General features: G+C 45.1%; 1 protein-coding gene across 2 annotated transcripts in view; it reads left to right on the plus strand.

Moving 5' to 3' along the window:
- Positions 1-25325, plus strand: part of LOC146869412 (solute carrier family 12 member 6-like) — an 815412-nt gene that overhangs the window by 442805 nt on the left and 347282 nt on the right. For both annotated transcript variants that reach the window (XM_085599784.1, XM_085599788.1), the window contains exon 15: positions 17811-17930. In XM_085599784.1, the coding sequence (XP_085455910.1) occupies positions 17811-17930 (120 nt within the window). The remainder of the gene's footprint in view (positions 1-17810; positions 17931-25325) is intronic.

Below are 25325 nucleotides of genomic sequence, written 5' to 3' on the forward strand. Positions count from 1 at the left end.
GCTTTTTGTTAAGGCATATCCGTGAGCTGGGTTCTGTGTTTTTGATCGTATTGTTAGGCGCCTTGATGCCTTTGGGCTTAGTTTGCGCGATATAAATCGTTTTTCATTCATTCATTCATTCTTTTATTAATTTTCATTTTGTTTGTCGCACTTAAACATACTGGTGTACATGGGTTACATAGAGCAAAAGACATACAGTTATGAACTTGCGTATGTGGAATCAGACTTTTCCATCATGTAAACACTATAGTATGTACAATTATAACATTCGTACTTTCCTGTATGCATAAAATGTTGCAGTTTCCCTGCACATGTGCATATCGTCATCTCTATTAACATAACAGCGTTTCCATACCATTAGTGCATTTTCCTGCCAGCTGTTCGAAGTCTTCAAATTCACCCAAGTGCTTACCATTACTTTCCACGTATATATCACATGCCGGAGCATTGCAATTAATGGTGCCTAAGCAATATACATGTATATCTTTGGAAGTGATAGATATTATTATGTTCATATGTAAACTACAACTAAAAGAAAACAAAGAGAAACAAAAAATCAAAGTAAATGCCATTAATGAAAACATTGCAAAAAGTGACATCTGATATATGTTGTAGCTAAGTCGAGTCATTGGTGGGCAGTGTGAATCGCGCTTAATGTTTTTTTTATGGCTAAATGAATGTCAGGGTGACGTATAACAGAGTTTGCTTACATGGAATGTGCCTCAGAAACGCAAGTTCAAGTCTCATCTCGGCAGATACTCAACAACACCTACAGCGTGGTATATTTACTGGGTGTCCTCTCCAGCGTTGTCTCCTGCGTGCTGCGAAGGAGGTGAGTGCAGTGCAGCATTAGGATGTGTTAGTGTTTTGAGGATATCATCCCAGGATTGCGCTATTGGATACTTGCGCAGCCCTGCCGTTTCTTACCTTTGGAGAACGGTGATTTCTGCCTGTGCCCATACCTCCAGGGATTTCAGCCAACTAGCCGACGCAGTAGGATCTTCGTGTTTCCATCGTTTGGTAATCAGCCGTTTCGCAGTTATGAGGCCCAGGTCGCGGAATCTAGAGCTCACCCTATTATTTTTAGTGCGAGTGTAAAGCCCCAGGATACAGACCTCCCACGTGTTGGGTATCTGAGCATGGGTGCACCTCGCGAGTGTCTATGCAACTGTGTACCAGTATGTCTGGAGTGAGGGAAAGGACCACAGCACATTTAGGAAATCCGCTCCATTGAGCCGACAGCGCGGGCAACTAGAGGTATTTATATTTAAATATTTGTTTATTTTATCCGGTGAGAGGTACGCTCCATGCAATATATACGTTTGTAGAAGTTTAAACCTGGAGTTACGCGGTATGTATGTAGCCTGGCTAATATGCATCCCCATTCTTTATCGGACCAGAGTTGGCCTCTATCCTCAGCCCAGTGCGCACGAAGATTCGCTAACGGTTTTAGAACGTGTATGAGTAAAGCTTGTACCAACCAGTGGATCACATGCGATCCCTCCCCCATGACATGCAAACAATGTACCAGCAAATGTGTTGGCGGTTCAGTTGTCAACTCACCCCATGTTTGCGTCAATGCCCGAATTATAGCAGTGTGTAGAAGAAATTGGCCCGCAGGTATGCCACTATCTCCTACCAAGGTTTCAAAGGAAGAAAGTGTGCCCTCAACGTACAGGTCGCCCAGCGTTTCCACGCCTGCCTCACGCCAGGACGCCAGCTCTATTTCTGTCACGGCGTCTCTGCCTCTGGGTGCACCGGTGAGTGGCAATGTCTGGGCGTACGGGACTGTATCTCTGGTGAGTTGCAAGCTCCTCCGGTAACATCTATGAGCTAGCTCAATATGTATTTGAGGTGGGCAGGGGAGCTTCGCAAGCGGATGAAACAGTCTATACAATTGGGGCTGTGTCCATGGAGGCGACACAGTTGCTGTGTCAGCTATGTTTTTGCCACTCATCCATTTAGTGACCCATTGTAACTGGGCTGCTAGGTAATAGAGTTTCATGTTCGGAACTGCCAATCCACCTCGTTCCGGTGGCGCATGTAATTTCTGTAATGCTATTCTGGGCCTACCTTTATTCCAAATCAAGCCTCGGATCAGGCCATCCAGTTCTCGAAATAGTCTAACTGGAACATATACTGGAAGATTTGCTAAATAGTACAGCAATCTCGGTAATATTATCATTTTGACTAACGTGATGCGACTCATTACGTTTAATGGGAGGGTCTTCCAGAACTGTATCTGTGCCTTAACAGAAGAAATGGCTCGCACCAGGTTACCATCTAATATATCCATTGGGGACCTGTATATGTAAATGCCTAGGTATCTGAATGTGGTAGGGTACCAGGCGAGGGCAGTCCCATTGATAATTATGTCAACTTCTGCCACATTATTATTAAAAGAATAGACACCCGATTTAGACCAGTTTACCCTGAGCCCTGACATCGTTTCATAGATTCGAAATAATTCAGATATGGCTGGGGGAATATTATGCAGATCTTTCACGTATAAAAGCAAATCATCCGCATATAGGGAAACCGTGTGTAACCCATCTCCCAGGGGGATACCCCAGTCTGTGCCCCTTTTTTCCGGAGTAGGACTGCTAATGGTTCCATGGCGAGAGAGAAGAGCAATGGGGATAGCGGGCATCCTTGCCTGGTTCCTGGTCTCACACGTATTGTATCGGAGATTAGCTTACCCGTGCGGACCCGCACCGCAGGGGACTGATATAGTAGCTGTACCATTTGCAAATACCTGTCTCCCAACTCATATTTGCTCAATACTGCTGCAAGGTAGGGCCATTCCAAAGAATCATCAGCTGCGCGGGCCAGATTTAACTGCTGTCTGCGACAAGGCTCGTATTGCGCTGATAAGTCGGGCGCAGCTTCTGATCTGCCTGGTCCTGTTGCATCAGGTGGGATATTACGGGATATGCCTGGGCTGCTTGCAAGACCCGCAGCTTGGCAAAATAGCTGTTGATTCCAGTGTCGGTGTACTCGACGGAGGCTCCTGTGTATCTGGTGTCTGAGGGGCCTTGCAACCTCTCACTGTATAGTAGCGCTCTGATGCCTGTCGGGAGGGAGCAGCAGGGGAGCTGTGTCTGAAAGGTTGGACTACCAGCAGTGTGCTCTGCTCTTATACTGGTTAGAACAAAGGGCAAACCCAATAGTCACTGGGACCTGGGTAACAAACAGTAGAAAAGAAATTGGTCCCAGAACATACGTAAATTGAAAACCTGAACAGGGTCAGCAAAATAACTATTGCAACAAATAAAGCGTACCGAAGTGTTATTTAATCACACTTGGGGCAGGCACATGAATGCGTATAAAAAATCACATTATTCACAAAAGTGCAGGGTGCCACAGGGAAGGGGAGGGAGTGACGAGTTAGGTAGGGTAGTAGGATAAGTGACATATAAACATTCATAACAGTAGTACAAATCAATTTCTGTGCACGTTACTATCGTGCCAAATAATCAGGATGAAAGTCATTCATTAACAGAATTGAGTGTTTTGCCAAATGAACCATATACAAGTAAAAGTACACAGTGCTCAATGCACTATTGTAGGTACTGGCATAGTGAAATGTCGACGTTTCGACCCCTCATCCAAGGTAGGTTGATTTGATCCTTACGGGTGGGGTCTTCCTCAGGACAGAGAGGATGGTGAAACAGGAAGGGTAGGCACCAATTTAGAGAACGGACATCTAATCAGTGTCAGCTTGGCGTCCGAAGGCGAAAGGGCAAGAAGGCTCCAAAGACAGGTGGGAGTGACAAACACGGGTATTAGTCGAAAACAAAGGAGGGATTGTCAGAGTCTTCCCCCCCCCAAGGCTTACCTTCTGCTTGGTGGGTTGTTCCTGCAGGGACGAAATAAACTACCACCCCGTTCCCCGCCTTGCCCTAGTCGAGGTTCGGGCACCGTCTAGGATAAGGGGGTACCTGGGGTAGAAGCCAGAAAGGCGCAAGTCTAGAAGGCACTGGACCCCACGCTGTGAAGGAGAGAAGGGAACAAGGTTAACTTCCTGCCCCGTTCCTCCTTCTTCCACCTTCGTGTCGTGCCCCGTCTATGCAACCCTGTTTACCTGGTACGAGGTGTAGAGAGCCCGGCCTCCGCTTCCTGTTCTGGGTGGGAGTGGCCGCTGGATTGAGGGCAGCTCCACGGACCAATAAACAAGAAGAGCGAAACCAGCGCTCCTGCGCAACTAATAACGTACCCCAGCCTGTTGGAACAGAGTACGAACCAAAATCAAGGAAACAAAACCAGCGCTCCTGCGCAAATAATAAACGTGCTCAATCCTGTGGGGTCAGAGTAAGTACCAAAATGAAGTAAACAAAACCAGCGCTCCTGCGCAAATAATAAACGCGGGTATCTTCCCCGCACACCTTCCGTGGTGTAGTGGCAAGCAAAGTGTGTAGGGTTGTGACGGCAGAACCCGCCGTCTTTCTTGCCAAGAATCGCCTTTGGTTATGAACAGTACCTGTGCCGTAGGGGTTCCGCAGCAGCGTCCCTTCTTCGGCGGATGGTGTCTTCTCCGGAGTGGCGTCTCTCCGTCCGTGGCGATGACGAGAATTCAAAGCGGGTCTTCGCCGGAGTTCCCGGCTTTCATGCGTGAGCAACCGGAAGTGAGTATTTCGACCTTCCGTGTTGTCCCACAGGTGCTAGACCGCTAACCTCCTTCCTCGAGGAGCGGGCAGCTCGCAGAATCATGACAGGGATTGATTACTCCATCATACCACGCCGTAACGTAGATCGGTGTGTTGAGTGAAATAAATCACTAGAAAATCAGCCTCTTTAGACGGTGTCCGTGTCTGCGGCGCTCGAATCTGACAAAGCTGTGGCACCCTGCACTTTTGTGAATAATGTGATTTTTCATACGCATTCATGTGCCTGCCCCAAGTGTGATTAAATAACACTTCGGTACGCTTTATTTGTTGCAATAGTTATTTTGCTGACCCTGTTCAGGTTTTCAATTTACGTATGTTCTGGGACCAATTTCTTTTCTACTGCTCTTATACTGGACTCAAGGATCATCTAACTAATCCGCCCTGGTAGTCTGGTGGCCATTGGCGCTGAAGTGCACGCTCACAATGGGGAAGCCTGACGCAAAGCAACCGCGTCTCAACTTCGAGAATAAAAAATCCATGCGTTCTCAACAGCCAGAGCTGGATGTGGGTGCTGAAGCTGGTTCCGCGGGAGTTGACACTGGTGCCAACGGGGAAATGAAGGCGCTTATGCTTGAGGCCCGGCACGGCCTGACAGCGCTGACGGACAAAATGGACTCCATGAACTCACGTATAGACAACATAGTACACAAGCTTGATCAACATGGCGAGCGCATTACGGAAACAGAGCGCAGAATTTCTGATAACGAGGACGTTACGACGCAGCTCCAAAGCAATGTTACCCAAATGGATAAACTCCTAAAAATCATAGCAGCTAAAAATGAGGAGTTGGAAGCAAGGAGTCACAGGAATAACATCCGCGTGCTGGGAATACCCGAAAGCACCAACACGGGGAAGATGGAGACTTATATAGAGAGACTCCTGCTGGAGACCGTTGGGTCGGAAGCACTATCTCCACAATTCATCGTGGAACGGGCGCACAGAGCGCTGGGCCCCCGACCTCCTCCAGGTGATGCTTCACGTCCCATTAGCACAGGGACCGGCATACTATCCTGCAGGTCGCCCGTGAGAAGAAAACACTACATTATGAAGGCACATCATTCACAATCTACCCGGACTTCACAGCCGCAGTTCAGGAGAACAGGCGACGCTTTCTCCCTGTGAAACAAAAGCTGCGCCAAGCCAAAATCGAATATGCGCTGTTATATCCTACACGATTACGAATTACTTATCAAGGAAAGCAGATGTTGTTTACTAAGCCTCAACAAGCTGAGGAATTCCTGAAACGCCTCAAGAAGCCTAAGGAAACGGTGGCTGCCCCAGACTGCCTTGAGGAGATAGACTAAACACATTTTGACAGTTTGATTTGCGCACCTGATGTCTCTGCTGTAGCAATGCTGCTCCACGGCAGGGTGCGAGAGGTCAGGCTGTGTGTCTTGGATCGCTCCGACATACGGGATATATGGTATGACAATATGTGTTGTCGCCCTATGATACCTGCTCAAGGGCTAGTAAGTGCAGAACACCCTGCTGACTCTGACAGAGGCAGGTACCCCCATCTCGTTGCCTCAGGGTTGGAGGGGCCGGGCTGGGCCACCTAGAAAGGTCCCCCATAAGGGAAAACCCCTGGTAAAATACAAAATAATGCACAGTTTGTTTCAATGGGTTCAATTTACAATAGTAATGTTTGTGATGAGTGGGAGGGAGGGTGGGAGGGTAGAATTCTCTGGCATGATTGGGATGTCATTGTGGGAGGGGGTTGGGAATGGAGTTGGTTGGTTTTGGCCATGTCTAATGTATGCATCAATAGTCATTGCAGACACAGCAACACATACATGTATCTTATTTGATCGTCATATGATGAGGGAATGATGTCTCAACACGGCACATACATAACTGGTGATAGTCTACATGATACGTGCCTAAAGTTTCTCTCCTGGAACATTCGGGGGCTGGGAGACCCGTGAAAGCGCAGGCAAATCATCTCTTACCGTGACCGCCACCATATTCAGGTGGCTATGCTGCAGGAAACCCACATGGACCCAAATGAGCAGACCACAGATGTTCTGCTTCGTATCCCACTTATGCAAGAGGGGCTGCTATCCTAATAAAAAAAAATATGCCTTTCACGCTCAGTGGCGCACACACGGACCCACAGGGGAGATATGTATTGGTATGGGGGCGCTTGGGTACAGCCACAATTACTATGGTATGCTGCTACGGCCCCAATATTGACGCACCTGAAAGAGCTATGGGGGAAGATTATGGAGATAGGCCCCACGCAGCTGATTTGGGGCGGTGATTTTAATGTAGCTATTAACCCGACCTTGGATAGATCAAATACGGCTCCACATCACTATACCAAGGCACAGGCTGTACTACGGGAGATCCTTCAGGAGGGCAACCTGGGGGATGCGTGGCGTCTTCGACACCCGAACACTAGAGAGGGCACACACGCAGGTTCATGGGCGCGATTAGATTATTACCTATTGTCGAGGGAACTAGCTCCCACCATAGCAGCAATTACCCACTTGGCTAAAAGGTTCTCCGATCATTCACCTGTTAAGCTAGAGATCACCATGCCCGGATACAATACACCCAGACGGCATTGGAGACTACAACCCACTGCCCTGTTAGATGCAAGCTTTCACATGGAGGAGATACGTGACTTTTTCCGTAGAAACAGACACTCGGTGGATTCCATAGAAATATTGTGGGAGGCCTTCAAGGTCACCATTGGTGGTTTCTGTATCTCGAAAAGTTTTGGTGTTCTTAGAGATTTGCGGAATACGTTGCATAAATTGGAAGTTGAGCTTAAAGCTTTAGAACGCGAAATTTGTTAGGGGAGGGGGCGCCCAAACACAGCTGATTTTTAAAGAGAAGCTGGCCGACTATGCAGATACTGCAGCTCGGGAATCCAATTTTAGGGGGAAATATTGGAAGGCGAGGAGATATGGAGAGGGGGAACGTCCTGGGAGGGCTTTAGCGGACATGATTAAGAGACCTAGAGGCTCGCACAACGTTCTGGAAATACTTGGCTCTGACGGGGAGGTATACATGGATACTGCTGACATATTAGCATGCTTTACAACACACTACTCCACTCTGTACACTTCGCAACGCCAGGGCAGAATAGAACTTGACAGCTTTTTGGGTGATGTGGCACTGGGGTGGCTTGAGGACCACCACAGGGACTTCCTCAGTGCCCCCTTTGAACTCGACGAAATTCGAGAGGCAATTATGCAACAAAAATCTAGTAAGGCCCCGGGGTTCGATGGTCTACCAGCCAAATTTTATAAGACTTACATTGACATCATGGCCCCAGTGCTGAAGGACGTATAAGCCGAATCCATGGAAGATGGCAAACTTCCCCCATCCATGAGGGCGGCTTTGATAACGTCCCTACTTAAAACCGGTAAGGCCCCTACTTCATATGATTCCTATAGGCCCCTATCCCTAGTGAACTGCGACACTAAAATCCTGGCAAAGGTCATCGCCAATAGACTAATTATATTAATCGATAAATTGGTATTGCCTGATCAATCTGGCTTTATACCTGGGCGAGCCAACTCACATAATCTTCGTACATTATTTTCTATCCTCCAGAATGTAGCGCCGGAAGTACCCATGGCTGCGGTCTTTTTAGATGCCACGAAGGCATTTGATTCCATGGAATGAGATTATCTCAATGCCATACTGTGCCGGATGGGCTTCCCAGCGATCTTTGTTTCCTGGATACGCCTGTTATACACTCGCCCCACTGCCCGAATTCTCATAAATGGGCACATGTCTGCTGAAATTCCCATATCCCGAGGCACTAGACAGGGGTGCCCACTGTCTCCCCTGCTCTTCACCCTTGCGATAGAGCCCTTAGCCTGTAAAGGCAGCACCATCGGGAACGTGCGTTGCGATGTAACCTGCGACAAATCCTAATCTCGCTTTATACAGACGATATGACGTTATATGTCAGGGATCCGCAAAACAATCTTAATCCAATATTGCGGGAATTTATTATGTTTGGACACCTTTCTGGAGTCCATATTAATTGGGCGAAGTCATTGATTTTTCCCCTCATGTCTGCAGTGACAAAATTTGCACTTGATTTCCCCTTAGATTGGTGCGATACAGATCTGCGCTACTTAGGGATTCAAATTGGAAATACCCACGATGAGATTCTACGCCTTAATTATGGCACAGCCATGGAACGCCTTTCCTGCAACGTCACACGCTGGATAGCTTTGCCTTTATCAATGGCTGGCCGTGCCTCCCTGATAAAAATGGCGATTCTCCCGCAGTTCTTATATCTCTTTCTGAATATTCTGTATCATCCAGGGCGACATTTTTTCGCTTCCCTCAGAACGGAATTGCTGAGATTATTTTGGGGAGGCAAACAGCCCCGCCTGCAATGGACAGTACTCATGAGGCCGTATGTGCAAGGTGGGTTTGATTTACCAGATTTTGAACTATATTTTGAATGTGCGCAGGCACATTATGCTTATTTCTGGATGAACCCCCCACGCTGTATGCCTCAAATTGCGGCAGAGAACTGGCTGGCGGACCCGATTCCGTTGTGTGGGATGATTCATGAGCCCGCTCCTGCCAGAAACGTGCCACCCACCACTCTCACGAGTACAGTCACCGCATGGCATAGAATTGGTCGTCGTCTTAACGCCGCAATCATATATTCGCCAATACTGCCTCTCTCCTATCATCCCCAGATGTCATTATTACAAGAAACGGGGTTTCATAAATTGTGTGCCCGACTGACCATTTTTACATGGGGAGATCTCTTTATACAAGGGAAGTTTTGCTCAGCTGAACAATTCTTCCGGCAGACGACTCCCACTCCGTTAGATACATTCTTATATTTACGGTTACAACAGGGTATGCGGACCGTTATCCCGGAGTTTCCCAAGGAACCGGAGCCCCTAGCGCCGTTACATCGTATGCTGACTGCTGATGGCCCCGGGCACATGGTCTCTACTTTATATCATACTATACGTACCCACCAGCCGGAGCCTAGGCATGCGGCACTGCGTCACTGGTCCACTGATCTGGGTCTTGAATTAACACTTGAACAGTGGAGGTACTGTTGTATGCAAGTTGCACGCATCTCCTCCAGCTGCAGATTGCGTATTATTCACTTTTGATACATTCAACGTATATATTGCACACCCGCAAAGCTATACAGACTCAAGCTGAGAGACACTGATAACTGTGACCGCTGTGGTAGCCAAGGGGCTGGTTTTTTACATCTGGCGTGAGAATGCCCCCGGGTCTCGGAAGGTCTTTGAGGCACTCACACAAATGACGTCAGATGTCATTGATTGTAGTCCACTTTTGGCACTGCTGAGATATACTCAGCGGCTTCCACAGGCCTATCGCCGTTATGTCACACTTGCGTTACTGTTAGCAAAAAGAAGGGTGGCGTGCAGGTGGGGTAGGGGACGTGCCCCCAAATTTAAACAGTGGCTCGATGATTTGATATATAGTCAAGACCATGGTGCCATATATGCGGAATAGTTACCCCGCAGATCCAGACCCAAGGATATATGGGGACCCCTCAAACAGTACCTCCTGCAACACACCCCTGAAGACACCACATGAGCTGCAATGTTGATCCTGATGTGATGATTGCAGGGAAATAAGCTCATGGTCCTCTAAGTGGATCATGAGAGGGGAGGTAGGGGGATGATGCTGTGCTTTGTTTCCCCCATGCTGTGGGCATTTGCTGAAGTTTGTATGTGGGGGCATGTGTGGGGAGCCGGGGATGGTGGTCGCGCAATGAGTTTCCCCTTCTGGAACGTTTTAATGTCTATCTCTTTGTGGCCCACTGGTGTCTCAGGCCTGCCATCGCAGTGCCTGTGGGCAGTTGCTAATTGCCATGCTGTCCTGGCCAGTGTACACACTTGCCAGGCCTGACCCTTACCTTTTCTTACACATTGGACACCCCTATGGTAGGCCCAAGGTACCCTCCTGGGCAGGGTGCAGTGAAAGGTAGGACATGCACTAGTTTGGGTGACATGTCCTGATAGTGAAATACTGCCAATTTCGAGGACATATACGCAGTATGGAATGATGGACTATGGAACTGTTTGAAAGCCGTCGACTCAACTAATATGAGCATGGGGTACATGTAATGTGTTAAATGTCTTAATGATGTATACTGCTTCGTTCTGTATTACTTGCGGATGTGCTGCAGTGATTGTCTGCTGTTTTTTGTTATTCACTATCAAAAACTAATAAACAAAGGTTTAAAAAAAGTATCTTCTCCATGCGCTCGAGTTTTTTGGTGGTTTGGGCGGTTCCATCCTCCAGGCCGGAGATTCTGCCCTCAACTGTTATGCGCCCTTCCTGCTGGTCAAGTTTAATGCCCATGGTGTCAAATCTCATCTAGGGCATCAAAGTGGCTTTCCAGGGCCTTGAAGCTTGCCCGGTGTTCCGATAACATGGTATCAGATCCAGTCACTGCTTCTGCTTGTGGTACGCCTCCCTCCGCCATGTTGACACACTGTGTCCGCTCCGCTGGCCTGTTGTTAGAAGGGTAGTTGGCCAAGCGTGGGCGGTTAACTGTGTGCTCCAATTAGTGCGAAGACACTGCAGTATTGGATGTGCAGAATGCCAATATCCTGTCTCCGATTATGCCCCCTGGGTCATAGTGGTTCGGCCTGGCCTTGTGCCATCTTTTGAAGGCGCCCCAATGTTAATGGGCGCTTATGTCGCAGTTCATGCCCCTGTTCACAGCATCAGACTATGTGGCTGGGGAGGGGTGGTGGTCAGTGGCATTTGAAGGTTCATGCGATATTGTATGAGGTGCGGCAGCACTGATACAACCCCACAGCTCCCGACCCGGGACTGGTCCTCAGTCTCGCCCGTGGCCCCTGTTACCACGGGGCCTCCGGATATAAGTCTGTGGGGTACACTGATTCAATAGGAACTGTACTGAGCGCCCCTTAATGCCCCTACCGCTTACCTCGTCTTTGTACAGCCACTTCCGACACAGCTCACCGTCCCCGCGTTGGGCATCTACAGCCTGTCTGGAATGATCAGCAGCTCCGAGTAAATCGAGCCCCTGGCTTCTAACATGGCAGTAGGCCTCTCCTCTCATGGGCCTACCGCATCAATGCTGATGCGGACTATGGGCTCCTCCAGGGTCGTGGTAGTTACTGGCCGCCCCTCACCGCTTCCCACATTTCTTCGCCGGCCTCGTAGTCATGGGGAATGCCGCATGGGCAGTCGGATGCCGAGGTTCTACGGTGGAGCTCCAAGCCTACGCGGCCATTACGGTCGGCGGCTTGGCCACGCCCCAACTTCATCCTTATTACACGGTGCAGGAACACATTGAATAGCATTAGTTAATATTGACATGGTTTTTATACCATCAACATTAATAACATAGCCCAAGTAAGTAATCTTATCCTAAGCAAAAGCGCATTTTGAGAACGCCACACACATTTTTAGATCCCCAAAGTTAAACCCTTTAGCTCTAAAGTGTTCGTTACTTCTCTTAACCTCCTATCATGTTCAATTTTCATCATCCCAAAAATAAGGACATCATCCTGAAAGATTTTGACGCTATCAGTTTTACCAAACCATTGAATCATTAGTCTTTGGAAAACTGGACTTCCTGAGTCCCGTTTGAATTGTGCTTATATATTGTTGGCCAAAAGGAATAAAGTTGTTAAATAATTTATAAATCGACACATTTCATATTTTGTAGACTTATTTTTCTTTTTTCCAAAACTCTTGGTAGAACTTTGTGCATAGTTGTATACCACAAGCATAAAAACCTGGGGCCATGTATTTTCTCCTATGGCTAGCTTTTTGAAGTAACTGTTAAATAAGTTTGACTAAAGGTTTCTTCATTTTTTTATATGTTATGAATGGCTATTTTGGGACACTCCATATTTTATCTTGAGTCAGTAGGTTCCAATGTTTGTTAATCAATATTCTTATTTCCCCATGATCTCTATGATACCGAATGCATGATATTTTGAATTCCAGAGATTAAATGAAGCTTCAAACAGCAATTTTTCCCTTGTCGTAGATTTTACTTTGAAGTGCCTTGACATTATTGTAGTTTATAACCTTGTTTTGTAACTCTGTCATTTTAAATTTAAATTTTGTTCTGAACCATACCATTTCTTCTCATCCTTAGAATTCTTCATAGGGTAAGTTGTCAGTTATTTTTCTAGGGTGGCTTGAAGTTGCATGAAGAATAGAACTAGAGACTGAGTGTTTTTCCAGCCATGCCATCTTTGAAATAGGGTGACATTGCCCTGCTCGGTAGATGGCAGGGAGGTGAGATAAAGTAAAGGTACATGCAAGAGCAAATTGAAGGAAAAGGAAGAAGGAAAGGTTGAAGAACAGGAAAAAATTATTGACAATAGGCATTGTTAGATCTGGGGATCTCTAGTTGGCAGAGGTAAGTACCTTTGTCCAAATAGGGATCCTTATTTCTAGTCAGGGTAAGGGAGTACACACTGATCACCAGCAGGCACCGGCTGTGCGCAGAAACACGCACTCAGCTTCTCAATAAGTGTCGTTTTGGGAACCTTGATATCCCTGAGTTCCCAACAGGAGGACAGCGCTTGGAGAAACAGCACACAGCCAAGTCTTATCTTCCAGCAGGTGGGGGGAGCACAGCACACAGCAAAGTCCCCCTTCCTCTCCTTTAGGGGAATCAGCAAACTGCAGGTCAGCCCCAGAGCACACAGCAAGGGCAGTCTTCCTTGTCAGTTTCCTCAGCTGTTCTTCTTCTGGCAGAGGTTCCTCTTGATTGTAGAAGTCTAATTTTACTGGGGTTTCATCACAGCTACTTATACCCCAAAAGTCTTTGTTCTTACATATGTGAGGGGTCCAGGATCCAGTCCAAACCAGTTCTAGGTGCCCTCTGCATGGGCATGTCTTCTTTCTTTGTCAGTGTGGGCCAAGGCCATCAGACACACTGCAGGAGGTGGAGACAGCATTGTGGAAGGCAGGCGCAGCCCTATTCAGGCCCAGGTGCAACTCCTCCCACCACTCTAAGTGCAGATAGGTCTATTCAGCCTAGTGCTGACTCGCCCAGCCCCCTGCAGCCACCCCCTGTCACTCACAAACCAGACATGGAATACACAACCTAGCAGAGGCACACAGAAAGGTTGAACAGGAAAATAGACTCTTTCTAAAAGTGCTATTTTCCAACACAGAATTTAAAAACCATCTTTCCTAAAAGATGCATTATCAAATTCTGAGTTCAGGGATACCAGACTTCATATGTCTATCTTGCCGCTATGGGATATGCAGGTAAATATGATACCCAGCATTCCCCATTCTAACCTATGGGCAAGATAGCCTCTCAATAGTGAAAAACGAAATTGGCAGTATTTCACTATCAGGATGTCACCCACACTAGTACATGTCCTACCTTTCACTGCACCCTGCCCAGGGGGGTACCTTGGGCCTACCATAGGGGTGTCCAATGTGTAAGAAAAGATAAGGGTCAGGCCTGGCAAGTGTGTACACTGGCCAGGACAACATGGCAGTTAGCAACTGCCCACAGGCACTGCGATGGCAGGCCTGAGACACCATTTTAGGGCTACTCCTGTGGGTGGCACAATCAGTGCTGCAGGCCCACCTAGCATTTGAATCACCAGCCCTGGCACACTCAGTGCACTTTACTAGGGACCTACTGGTAAAACAAATATGTCAATCATGGACAACCAATAATAATAACAATTTAACCAGGGAGCACTTGCACTTTGGCACTGATCAGCAGTGGCAAAGTGCACAAAGCATCTATACCAGCAAAATCTAAATCCAGCACAGCGTCAAAAATACAGGAGGTAGAGGCAAAAAGTCAGGGGTAACCACACCAAGGATGCCAGGTCTAATAGGCATGAACGAGGGAAAGCGGCGAATAAAAGCGGACTTATTTAAACACACGCTGGAAAAACCCTGTCCACATGCATTGTTACGACACACAAATGTTAAGACTGTTAGCCACTTTTGCTTTTCCTTCAAGTTTAGAAGCACTAAAATAACCCTACCAGTATTGGCGAAAAAGAGAAACTAAAAGTAGGAAAACTTAGATGTTTAAAATATTAAATCATGACATGCCATTTAATTTAATGAAATGTACCTTTATCATGAATTCTTTAATAATATCACTAACTCTCACGGACTACAAACCGGTTTATTGAATACCCCTCCAAACCCCCCCCCCCTCCAAACACACTCCTAAGGTGACTAATGAAATAATTCACGTCTCTCATCCATATATATAGTCTGTTTTCTTTTGTCCTACTTTTTAAAACCACATTAAGAAACCACCAGAGCAGGCTTAAAATACATGACCAGATATATTCCATTAGAAAATAGAAGTGAAAGCAATGAAGAGGATGAATATATGCCTTAAAGCTCCAAGAATACAATGTGGACCATAATCCAGATAGCCGCACCACTTCAGTATCCCAGAAAGATGTGCATTGTCCTTCACCCTCTGTTCACCTATTCTTCTGCCTGACAGGATCTCTAAAGACAGGACCCTGCTTATTTCAAGAATTGTCTTTGTTTTACTCCTTTGGGAGCAGAATTTTGCTTGTGCCTGGTGAACCTATTTAGAGAATGATATTCCTTTGGTGTTTATAATGTATTTAAACCTTTTTCTCTGTCGTTGTTCAGTGTCCTTTTCTATTTGGCAGTTTTCAGATGTATCATTAACAGTTAAATACAGTACCAAAAGGACAAGCATGTTAGGTTGGTAGCCTGTTAGCTCTTTTCGGAGGCATTTGTCTCGGAGCCCTTCAAGGGTCTTCCAAGACGGCCATGGTCTTCAGACATCAGGTTCAATTCAGTTTCAACCCATCTGGAAGCCATTGAAGAGATGCTTTCTATTACTAGACAGTAACATTATCTATAAAGGCCACTGCAGAACCTCCGGTCAAGATCTTGCGTAACAAGCAGGATGGTGAGGCGAAGGGCGATGGATATAAGGAGGTCATGATGCCCCAGCTTACAGCCTGGGAATGTTGTGTGTGAAATACATGATGACTAAGAGGGAGATCCTGGCCTGTACCAAGGACATAGAAAGGTCGATCCAGAGAGTTGACAACACCCCTCCTTCCAGGAGAAGGGTGGCCAGCACTGAATTTAAGACAGACCAAATATTTGGAAAGTTATGATTCTTACTACAACGTAAGACTTTGGTACGAAGTGCCACTGATGTTAAAGATACAGGCAGACCTCAGCTATGACTTACAAGCTATAGTCCCAAAAACCTAATCTGGCACAGCAACGTGGTCCACCAGTGCAGCAGATGGTCTTTGTACTGACACAGTACGCACCGCTACTGCCCGTCACACCCCCTCAACAATTCAAGACTGGCACTATGTAGGGCAATGAACTTGAAGATGAGTCAAAGAAGAAGATGAGGAAACACTCAAGGGCGCTACAGGAAGCTAATAGGTGGACCACATAGCCCCGATGGCAGATGTGAAAACACTCCCCCATCTGATTATACAACAAAGATTCTGCAGTGTTGCGTCCTCCTACCAGAGGGCCCCTAAGAGATACAACTTGCCCGTCACAGCCAATGAGCCAAGCTGCTTTCTTGACAGCTTAGTGAATCATTTGGTAAACTGGTGAAGGTGATAACTATTGTGGTTCTTATATAAGGAAAAAAAGATTACATTTACTCCCTTTACCCTTCCTGGTATTGTTTCTACAACTTGAGAAACTATAAAAGGCTCAATTCAACACGTCTTCTGCTATAATCAAAGCAACCATAAACATAGTGAATATTAGCTGGGGTTGGTTGAGGAGCACCACCTCTATCAAAAAGTGCAGAATAGGTTGTTTGATTGTTGGGATGGCATTTTTTGAATGACATCTTCCAGAAGGCAGCGACGTATCGGAGCTGATATGACAGTAAGATTCACAACATACGAAATACTATTCATCACATTTAGAAAGTTACGTCTGCTGCTCAGATCTTTGAGGAAAATCAGTGACATCCATGTTTTTACCATCTAGGTGGTTTTCTTGCCGTAGCTTCACTCCAGAGTCATTATTTGAGCAGCTCCCAAGATCATTACAAAGGTCCTTCAAAATGTCACAGAATTAACTGGATGTTTGGATGTTATTCTCTCTAATTCCTTTTTTCTGCAGCGAGTAGTTCAGCTGCATTCAATAGACAAGAGCAAAAGACCCACAAGGGCACATACCAGATATGTATTTACTTTGGCTCACCCAGCAAGGACAGTCCCATCTTCTGGCATTGATCGCAGAAGCATGGGATAACAGGGCAGATAGTATGGGATCGCAAAGTGGATTGCAGTCATTGATCGCAGAAGCTTGGGATAACAGGGCAGATAGTATGGGATCGCACAGTGGATTGCAGTCATTGATCGCAGAAGCATGGGATAACAGGGCAGATAGTATGGGATCGCAAAGTGGATTGCAGTGGCCATCACTTTCAGTCACTCTAAGACCACTCAGTTACGGGTAGCATTGAAGTTAATAAAAGGCATGCCTACAACACCGTTCCTTTATGCAGAGCTTACTCTTTTGGACATTGGCATATCGGGCACATGAAAGAGCAGAGAAGCCTTTGTGAGACATTACTGTTTGGAAGCAGAATTTGGTAAGAATCAGCAATTAAGAATGTTTATTTTGCTACTTATTTCAGTAAGGTGACCCACTTTCTCACCTGTGCTGAATATTATGGTTAAATTGGTAAAGACTTGACTTAATAACAGACTCACGTGTCCACTGCTCTAATTAATTTCATATTTTCCAATGCTAATTCACCACTAATCCTTTTTGGGTTCCGGAATAGTGTGCTACTTGCCGAAAAGCGCTTCGACGCTTCGTCAGGGGTAGTAAGAGATGTATAAATGCAATTACAATTTGCTGTTACCGTATTGTTTGCTATTTGAATTCATGTATGTCCATGTATACAATATACAATGCTAGAGAAGAAATAGGTTACCACGAACTACGGCTCTCAAGCATTGGCATCTTTTGTTGAAATACTTGCAACACTGGAGAACTGTGGTGGTTGTAAGTAACTTGTTTCTTCCCTGAGTGGAAAGGGTTCTGTTGCTTTTTATTACCTGTTTCTAGATAATAGAAGATGTTTGCAAATGTGTATGTAAAATCTAGGGTTTCTTCTTCTTCTCATGCCCTCGCCTCTCACTTTTCCAGGACACTTTCCTTCTTAGGCATGAGTGTATGCCTGGCTCTGATGTTCATCTCCTCTTGGTACTATGCCATTGTTGCCATGGTGATCGCCGGCATGATCTACAAGTACATTGAATATCAGGGGTGAGTGAAACGATTCCTATGTGCATGCTCCAGGGGGTGAGCATCACTTCCCTCTGTGTCATATCTAGTTATGCTTTGGCAGGTGCAGAGCATTTTCAAGGATAAAGTGGTGTTTTTGAATTCAGCACTGTGTATGTACATGAGTGTTGGGATCAGTAAGGTAGGCATTGTGCTCATTTTAGAGGGCCAGGGAAGTCAACATTTGTCATTGAGATTGTACATCATCAAAATTTAGAGGCTAGTCTTGTTTCAGTATTTTCTACATCTGCTATATTCAAAATGTTTTGGTAAAAGACAAAAACTGATGTACTTAACAACACTTTGAGCATTTGTTGCTGTGAGACCATATTAATTTTAATAGAATTTTTTTGAAGGGAATATATTGAAATGGCTATTGACTATTTCCTTGTGTACCATGGAAAATAGTTTATTATTATACCCAAACAGCAAGCTATGCTATAAAAGTGAAGTCCGTGTTGCTGTATTGACCTACTAAAGGTGTGGCTAATATGCACCCGCCTTTGAATATTTTCAAGCCGAGGAAAAGGATGCACAAAAGTTTTAAGATTCTAAGTTGCGGCACATGAATCATCATGGTTTGTTATTCAGGGTACTCCCAAGACTTACCTGGGCACAGAACATAGTGCACTTTGTTGACTGTTTTAGAAGTTGACATGGGTAACTTCTCTCAGCTAACTTGGCATAGATGAGGTTCTCTAAAGCATCTCTCTTTCTTCTTGCAGATTTTTTTATAGGCTAAGCAATTGTCCCTTTAGCAATCTTCATGTTGTATGTTCAGATTTAGAAGATTGATCAATTGGTTATCAGACTTTGCAGTGAATGATAAATGTGGGATTTCTTGGTTGAACCAGTCATGGAACATGACTAATCTGCCCTAGGTTCCTTTCATATAAAAAATATTATCAATGTTCCTCTTTCATATGTTAATTTAAAATGTTACAAATCAGATAGGTCACTCTCTTCAAAGTCGGGCACATTTGGTCGGATTCAGTTAAAAAGAAGCTTCCGTCGCATGACTTTTTATCTGCAGATAAAGAAGTTCTTGCACAGAAAAAGGTTTTTGGGAAACACAATATGGGCGTTGTCAGCACTGTAGTCAGTGGGCACACTATGCATTGCAGTTGGGATGTCAAGGCATTCATCAGTTACCCTGATTACTTCATCCTGCAATACATTTGTGTACAAGGACTCTGTCCGTGGTGACAAGTACTTCATGGTGATAGGGAAAGAGTAGCTTTTGACCAAATTAATATCGTCCATTCTGACACAGGTATTTGCTTTGATGTATGGTAAAATGACCTGATAAATCAATCCACATACTTGCAAAGAGGTTCCAAGATAACCGGAGACCTGCAACACTAAGGGCCTTATTACAAGGGCCACCGAACCCGTGGTGGCGTTCCAACCACTGCCACACTGTAGGACCACCCACAGTATTACGACTGCGGCAGTCGAACTGCCACAGGACTTCTGCACCCCCGACCGGGTATCAAGGATCTTGCGACAGTCGTGCGGCTGTCAGGAGCACTATTATGCTATTAGGAGATGTCTGTCCACCGCCCTTTTCATGGCGGTGAGCCCCCCCATGAAAAGGGTGAGAGGAGGCAGCAAAGGGGTCCCTGCCGCTCCTGGGCCTGGGGGTGCATGCGGGGTTTTGCACCCCCAGTTCCTGCACGGTGTGGCATGTATGCCACATCATCCAAGAAGGTGCAGTTAGTGCTCTGAGAGCTTCGCTCTGCATGTCAGGCTCTTTAATGAGCAGACCGCCGCCTTAGACCGCCTACCAGACCAGGATTTAACTCCTGATCTGGTGGGCAACAGCACAGTGGCTTTGGTAGTCCTACAGTCGCCACAGTCGTAATAAGGCCGTTTATTTCCCCAGATGGTTTGCAAGATATGTATGTACCTTAGGTAGCATATAAATTTGGGATGTCTAGGTTCGTGAGAAAGTGAAACTCCTTAATGCTTAACCAACGTTCTCTTACATCTCATTGGCATATATTTTATGTGGGGTAATTTGTAAGACAATAGACATATTTGTGATTGCTTATCGTCAAATGATTTCTTCTGATTATTTTTACAGTGCCCTGAATAACATTGTGTTCTCCTTGTCCGATTGTCTGTTTACTTTTTATAAATAAGTGGCTAAAAAATTTTCTTATGGATGTTACCTTCTTCCGCCCAACGCACAGTGGTCCAGGCGCTTATCACCTCAAGGATGGACTATAGTAACATCCTGTACTTGGGTGCCTCTAAGAAAGTGTTACGTAAGCTGCAGTTAGTACAGAATGCCGCAGCATGGCTGCTTTGTAAGATCCTCAAAACTGCGTCTATTTCAGGCTCAATTCGAGAACTTCATTGGCTCAGGATCGAATGCCGCATTAAGTTTAAGGCTTTGAGTCTTATGTTTAAGATACATTCTGGTAAGGCTCCTCCTTACTTGTTGACTCTTGTTCACCCTTATGTTCCTTCCCGCACACTTCGATCAGCCACTCAGGCGAAGTTTGTCATTCCTAGGATGAGACTAATGCGTATGGGCGATCGCTCCTTCTCCCACTTGGGTCCTTCTTTATGGAACTCCCTTCCGGCAGGTCTCCGTAGTGAATCTTCTTATGAGATCTTCCGGCGAGGTATAAAAACTTGGTTATTTAATATGTAGTTCTCTTCTTTTCGTTGTGCACTTTCAGGTGGCGCCGGGAAACCCTAGGGTAGCTGTGCGCCTTATGAAATTAAAATAACAATAAAAATTGGATATGATTTTCAATGCTCATAGTTTCTTCATGAGACAGAAATTTACATATTTTGTGTTTTGAAAAAAAAAGTATCTCCGTTGTGGACTTCTCCACTTCCGGTGCATCAGCTCACGCTTAGGAAGCCCATCGATTAGAAATAGTATGTAGAATGATTGTGTGTCATCAAGCATATTCCTGATGATGAATATTTATGGATGAATGAAGACTGAGGATCTGATTTAAATTTTGGTGGACGGGTTACTCCATTACATCGGTGACAGATATATTGTCCGCCGAAATATAAATCCCATAGAATATAATGGGAAATATATCTCAGTGGATGGGATATCGGTCAACGTTGTAACGGAGTGACTTGTCCGGCTAGATCTAAATCGGGCCCTGAGTTGAAATCCCCCACAATGCAGCATGGGCACACATGAGGAGATGGGAGGCTAACCTGGTCCACTAGACCTATAACTATCAATTGTGACACTGACCAGCTCTTGCTGCTACTCAGTGTGAACATTGCTGCTATGCCTCACATTTCCTTGCAACTCAGGACAGTTTTCGGGTTCACTCCATTAACGATAATCATCAGCATCTGTTTTCTCTTCCATTCTGTTTTGAAAATGTAAATCCAGAAACACAGTCTGTAGTTTCAAAATCAAGTCACTGGGTCAAATCAATTTTTATGCTTCATTATTTGTCAAAATATGCCTCCTTGAAAACATGTTTTACAATCCAGTTAGATTGCTTCTTTGGGCAAAAACATTTTACTTTTTCAGTCAGCAAAGCATTAGTCTAGTAGTATGCGGCACCAAACTGATTTCCAATTAAAGTTATTTAATCTCATCATTTATCAATAGCAATATCTCTAATTATTGCTACCATAGTATTCCATGTTGAGGAAATGTGCCTCACAGTTCATTCTGATTACATCCTGATTCAATAAGTTTGTTTCCTCAAGACAAAAACATTTCATTTGTTAGTTCAATAAAACGCTAAGCACAAACACAAAAAAGTCAGTTTAAATATCTCATGATTTGCATTATGAAAATCATCGAATTATTGCATCCCGTTTTTGTAGATCATGTTTTTCTGGTACTTTAAACCTCAAATAGTTATAATTTTCTCCATAATATTCTATTTCAAAATGTTGGTTTAGTCTTATTCGTATTACTGAATATTCTCTTTTCACTGTGGACGCGCTGCACCTCCGCCTATTAATTAGAAATATGTTTGGCCAGGATCACTGAAAGCGGAGCCATTGCAAGGCCCTGCCACCCCTCAATCCCTACGTAGATGCTTCATGGTAACAGCATCCCTTCAGTGGGACTGCAGTAAAGACAGGGAAAGGGTGAGAAAGAAACAGGGGCGCATTGTTACCTTCGATTGATTCATCTCAGTTGCAATGCAGTAATGTGCTGTTCTCTGCAGCAGGGAGGCACCAGAATCACTCGCCCAGTTGTAATGAGTGAGCCACAACCGATCATAAAATGCCATCGGGAGCAGAGCTGCACTGTGACAGCTATAAGGATGTTTACTGGTCACACCTGCAGTGTGAGCCCCTAACATGCCACTATAGCCACCAGGATCCACAGATGCCACAACGACATACAGCGCCAGACCTGAGGAGTGGAAATAGTGGATAGGATACCCAAAAATATGCACAAACAACAATGTAAGGAAGTAAAGAAGAACTGTAACCATGGGGGAAGAGAAAAGGGAGAAAACAATCCAGGTGCGAACTAATATGAAGCGCAGAGCCACTGCAACCGACAAAATGTTGCCTGGCATCTGCTTCATGTTGAGTTGGCTTTAAATGACCAACTCTGTCCTGGAAATGCTACAGTACAGAGGAAGTGAGTGAACAACTGCCAATAACTATTGTGCACTTTGTGTAAAATTTGTGTACTTTTGCTTTCAGTCTCCTCTGCGCCATTATCCAAAGTTTCCAAGCACTTCCGGAAGCCTGACAATATTTATGATTTGTATGAACTCTACAATAAAATAATGCTCCCTGTAAATTCACAATGAAGGGTTAGATTTAGATGCTGAACTGCAACCTGTTCACTCAAAAGTTACTCTAATTTGCGTATGAATAAGTAGCATTGAAAATGTCATTCATGCCAGTATTGGAGCAAGCACCTCAAATTGATTTCTAATTAAAAACTACAATCTTCATAATTTATCAAAAATCAAAGGTGCCCAATTACTTACATTAGTACATTCTTAACAGCATTCAACCCCATAGATAATAACATTGTTAATTATACCTGAAATATTGATCTAATTGCTTTTAATCAGTGCCTATTAATGTACCGCTTGAATGCACATTGGGAATGGTAATCCTATCTCCAATAACCACGTAAAGTGACAACATAGATGGCCACTACATTTATAGTGCCTTTTTAAAATAGCCTAAAAACTGCACCTTCATATAAACCCTGCATTGTATCATGAAAGACTAGTATTCACAAGAAGGTACCAATCAGACCCCCCAGGCTTTTGCGGCATAGATTTGCAAATTTAGCGGCACAAAAACCGAAATTTAGCTGCATTGTTGCGGCACTTTATTTTACTCGTAATCATTCCTTTTCAGCCTTAAATCGATGTAAACTGATTTAGGGTATTCCGCTGTGAAACTGGCATGGAGCACAGCTCCAGTCTGCACCTCGTGAGAGGGGGCCCCATTTCTCCCTGGGGTGTTCTAGTATCCATGTATGCACCCCTGCCAGTGTACCACTGCCTCCTGGATCTGTCCATTTTAAAAAACAGTAATTTCTAGCATCCTTTTCAACATTAAAAATATGTTGCTAACACAAATATGACCCATACAGGGAGTTCTGCTTTGCTGCTAGAGCGCTTTACTAGAATGTAATGCTGCAAATTAAGGGTGGCAATTTAAGTGACACTTTGTGAGTAGGCAAAGGCAAGGAAATGAATTTAAAAAACTATCCACTTTTCTGAAACCCAATGGTCTAAAAGGGGCCTTAAAATATCCCCAGCAGTTCTGAAGCGCTGCTGCTGGGTGCATAGCTGCCAAGGTTTCAGATTGCTTGTGTGTGACATTTTCATAAATTCATTGTAAATATGAGTGACATTCAACGACTATGAGTGACACTTTCTCCTGAACAAAATTAAACAATGAGGTCTAGGGAAACAGATAAATATCAGAAATTACCCCCATTTGAGCAATTAGAAACTCTAAGAATGTCTTGAAACTTCAGCAAAGTACCAGAAATGGAAGGACACTAGCCTAGTGCCTTTGTTACGTGATTCACGTACTTTTCAGCAGGCATAATTATCCTCTGCCCTATTTTAGCATGACAAAACGCTGATCTTGCAACAGCAGGAGCATTCTTCTGCAGTTAACTTGACATTTTTATTGTTGCATGAAAACTCCTAGACACAAAAGTAATTCAGCACTGTGCTGTATAAGTTCCACAAGCAAACGAAAGGATCTCTGTTAGAAAAACAGTAACTCAGTTATCCTCATAAAATATGGTTTTGCGAATATGCATGCTAGATGTGATCACAATTACTACAGACCATAAAAGACCCACTGAGGCCAGCTCCAAAGTTTTCCTTTCTTGATGGCGTACCTACATTTTTAAGTTCCCCCTCAGGCTCCGCAATCCATCCTCACCCTGTCCCCATATTTCATTACCTTCCCTTCCTCAATTTTTTACCCTTAAGATTTGCACTTGTGTCTGAGTAACTATATTTGTGAGGAAACAGCTCCAAAAAACTTTGAGTCTCCGCTACCCACGAAGGGTCTGTGATCTTCAACAAGTAACAATTGCTCCTACACACTCAATGGTTAATTTACAAATGTACCATTTAGCATTTCTCTGTATGGTTCTAACACCGCCCCTCAACCCCCCAAACTGAAGACTGTCCCGGCCGGTGAGAGGAGCTCATCATCGTGGCACCACTGTCTTGAGAGCCGTGCTGTTTGCCTTTTAAAGACACTCCGCACTTGCTCTCAGACTCACCATGACCAGACACAAACCCTGGTGTCCTCGCCCCCTCCCCCCCACACACTCAGCAGGGGTACAGCACATGTCCAGGTCAGGAAAGATGGACACATCTTGCCCTTGCTCCTATAATTTAAGCCTACGCTCAGTGTCAGCAGCAATTCCTGGGAACCTGGGCCGCAGGAAATTGATGACATCCTGCTGCAGCCTGAGCCGACCGGCACTCTCTCTGAGTCTCTTGTGTCATGAGAGTAAAAGTCCTGTTCACGTGGGACTGACTGGAGCGAGGTGCCAGTAGCCGAAGGTAAGGAGTGCATTTGCACATCAAAGCCACATAGGATAAAGGCTTGTATCTTGGCCAGGAGGAAGCAGGTATTGGATGACTGGACGGGGGCACTTAGTGACGTGTGAGCTCACAGCCAATAAAAGGGCATTGTTTGTTTTGCTGACACTTTTTTGTAAATATCGCAGCAATAATTGTAAATATTGCGGCCATCGCGCTAGTCAGCTGATTTCGCGATTTTTTTTTGTGAATCGCGAAATGCTGGAGGGTCTGACTAATGCATATTTCTGGCGTAAAGCCCCTAAGGTCCGACCCCATTCTGGTCAGGTCCTCAACTCCACCTCGGACCACCTGAATTCTATCACATCAGTTATAAACA

This window comes from Triturus cristatus, chromosome 1_1 (assembly GCF_964204655.1).
Source record: "Triturus cristatus chromosome 1_1, aTriCri1.1, whole genome shotgun sequence".
NCBI lineage: Eukaryota > Metazoa > Chordata > Amphibia > Caudata > Salamandridae > Triturus > Triturus cristatus.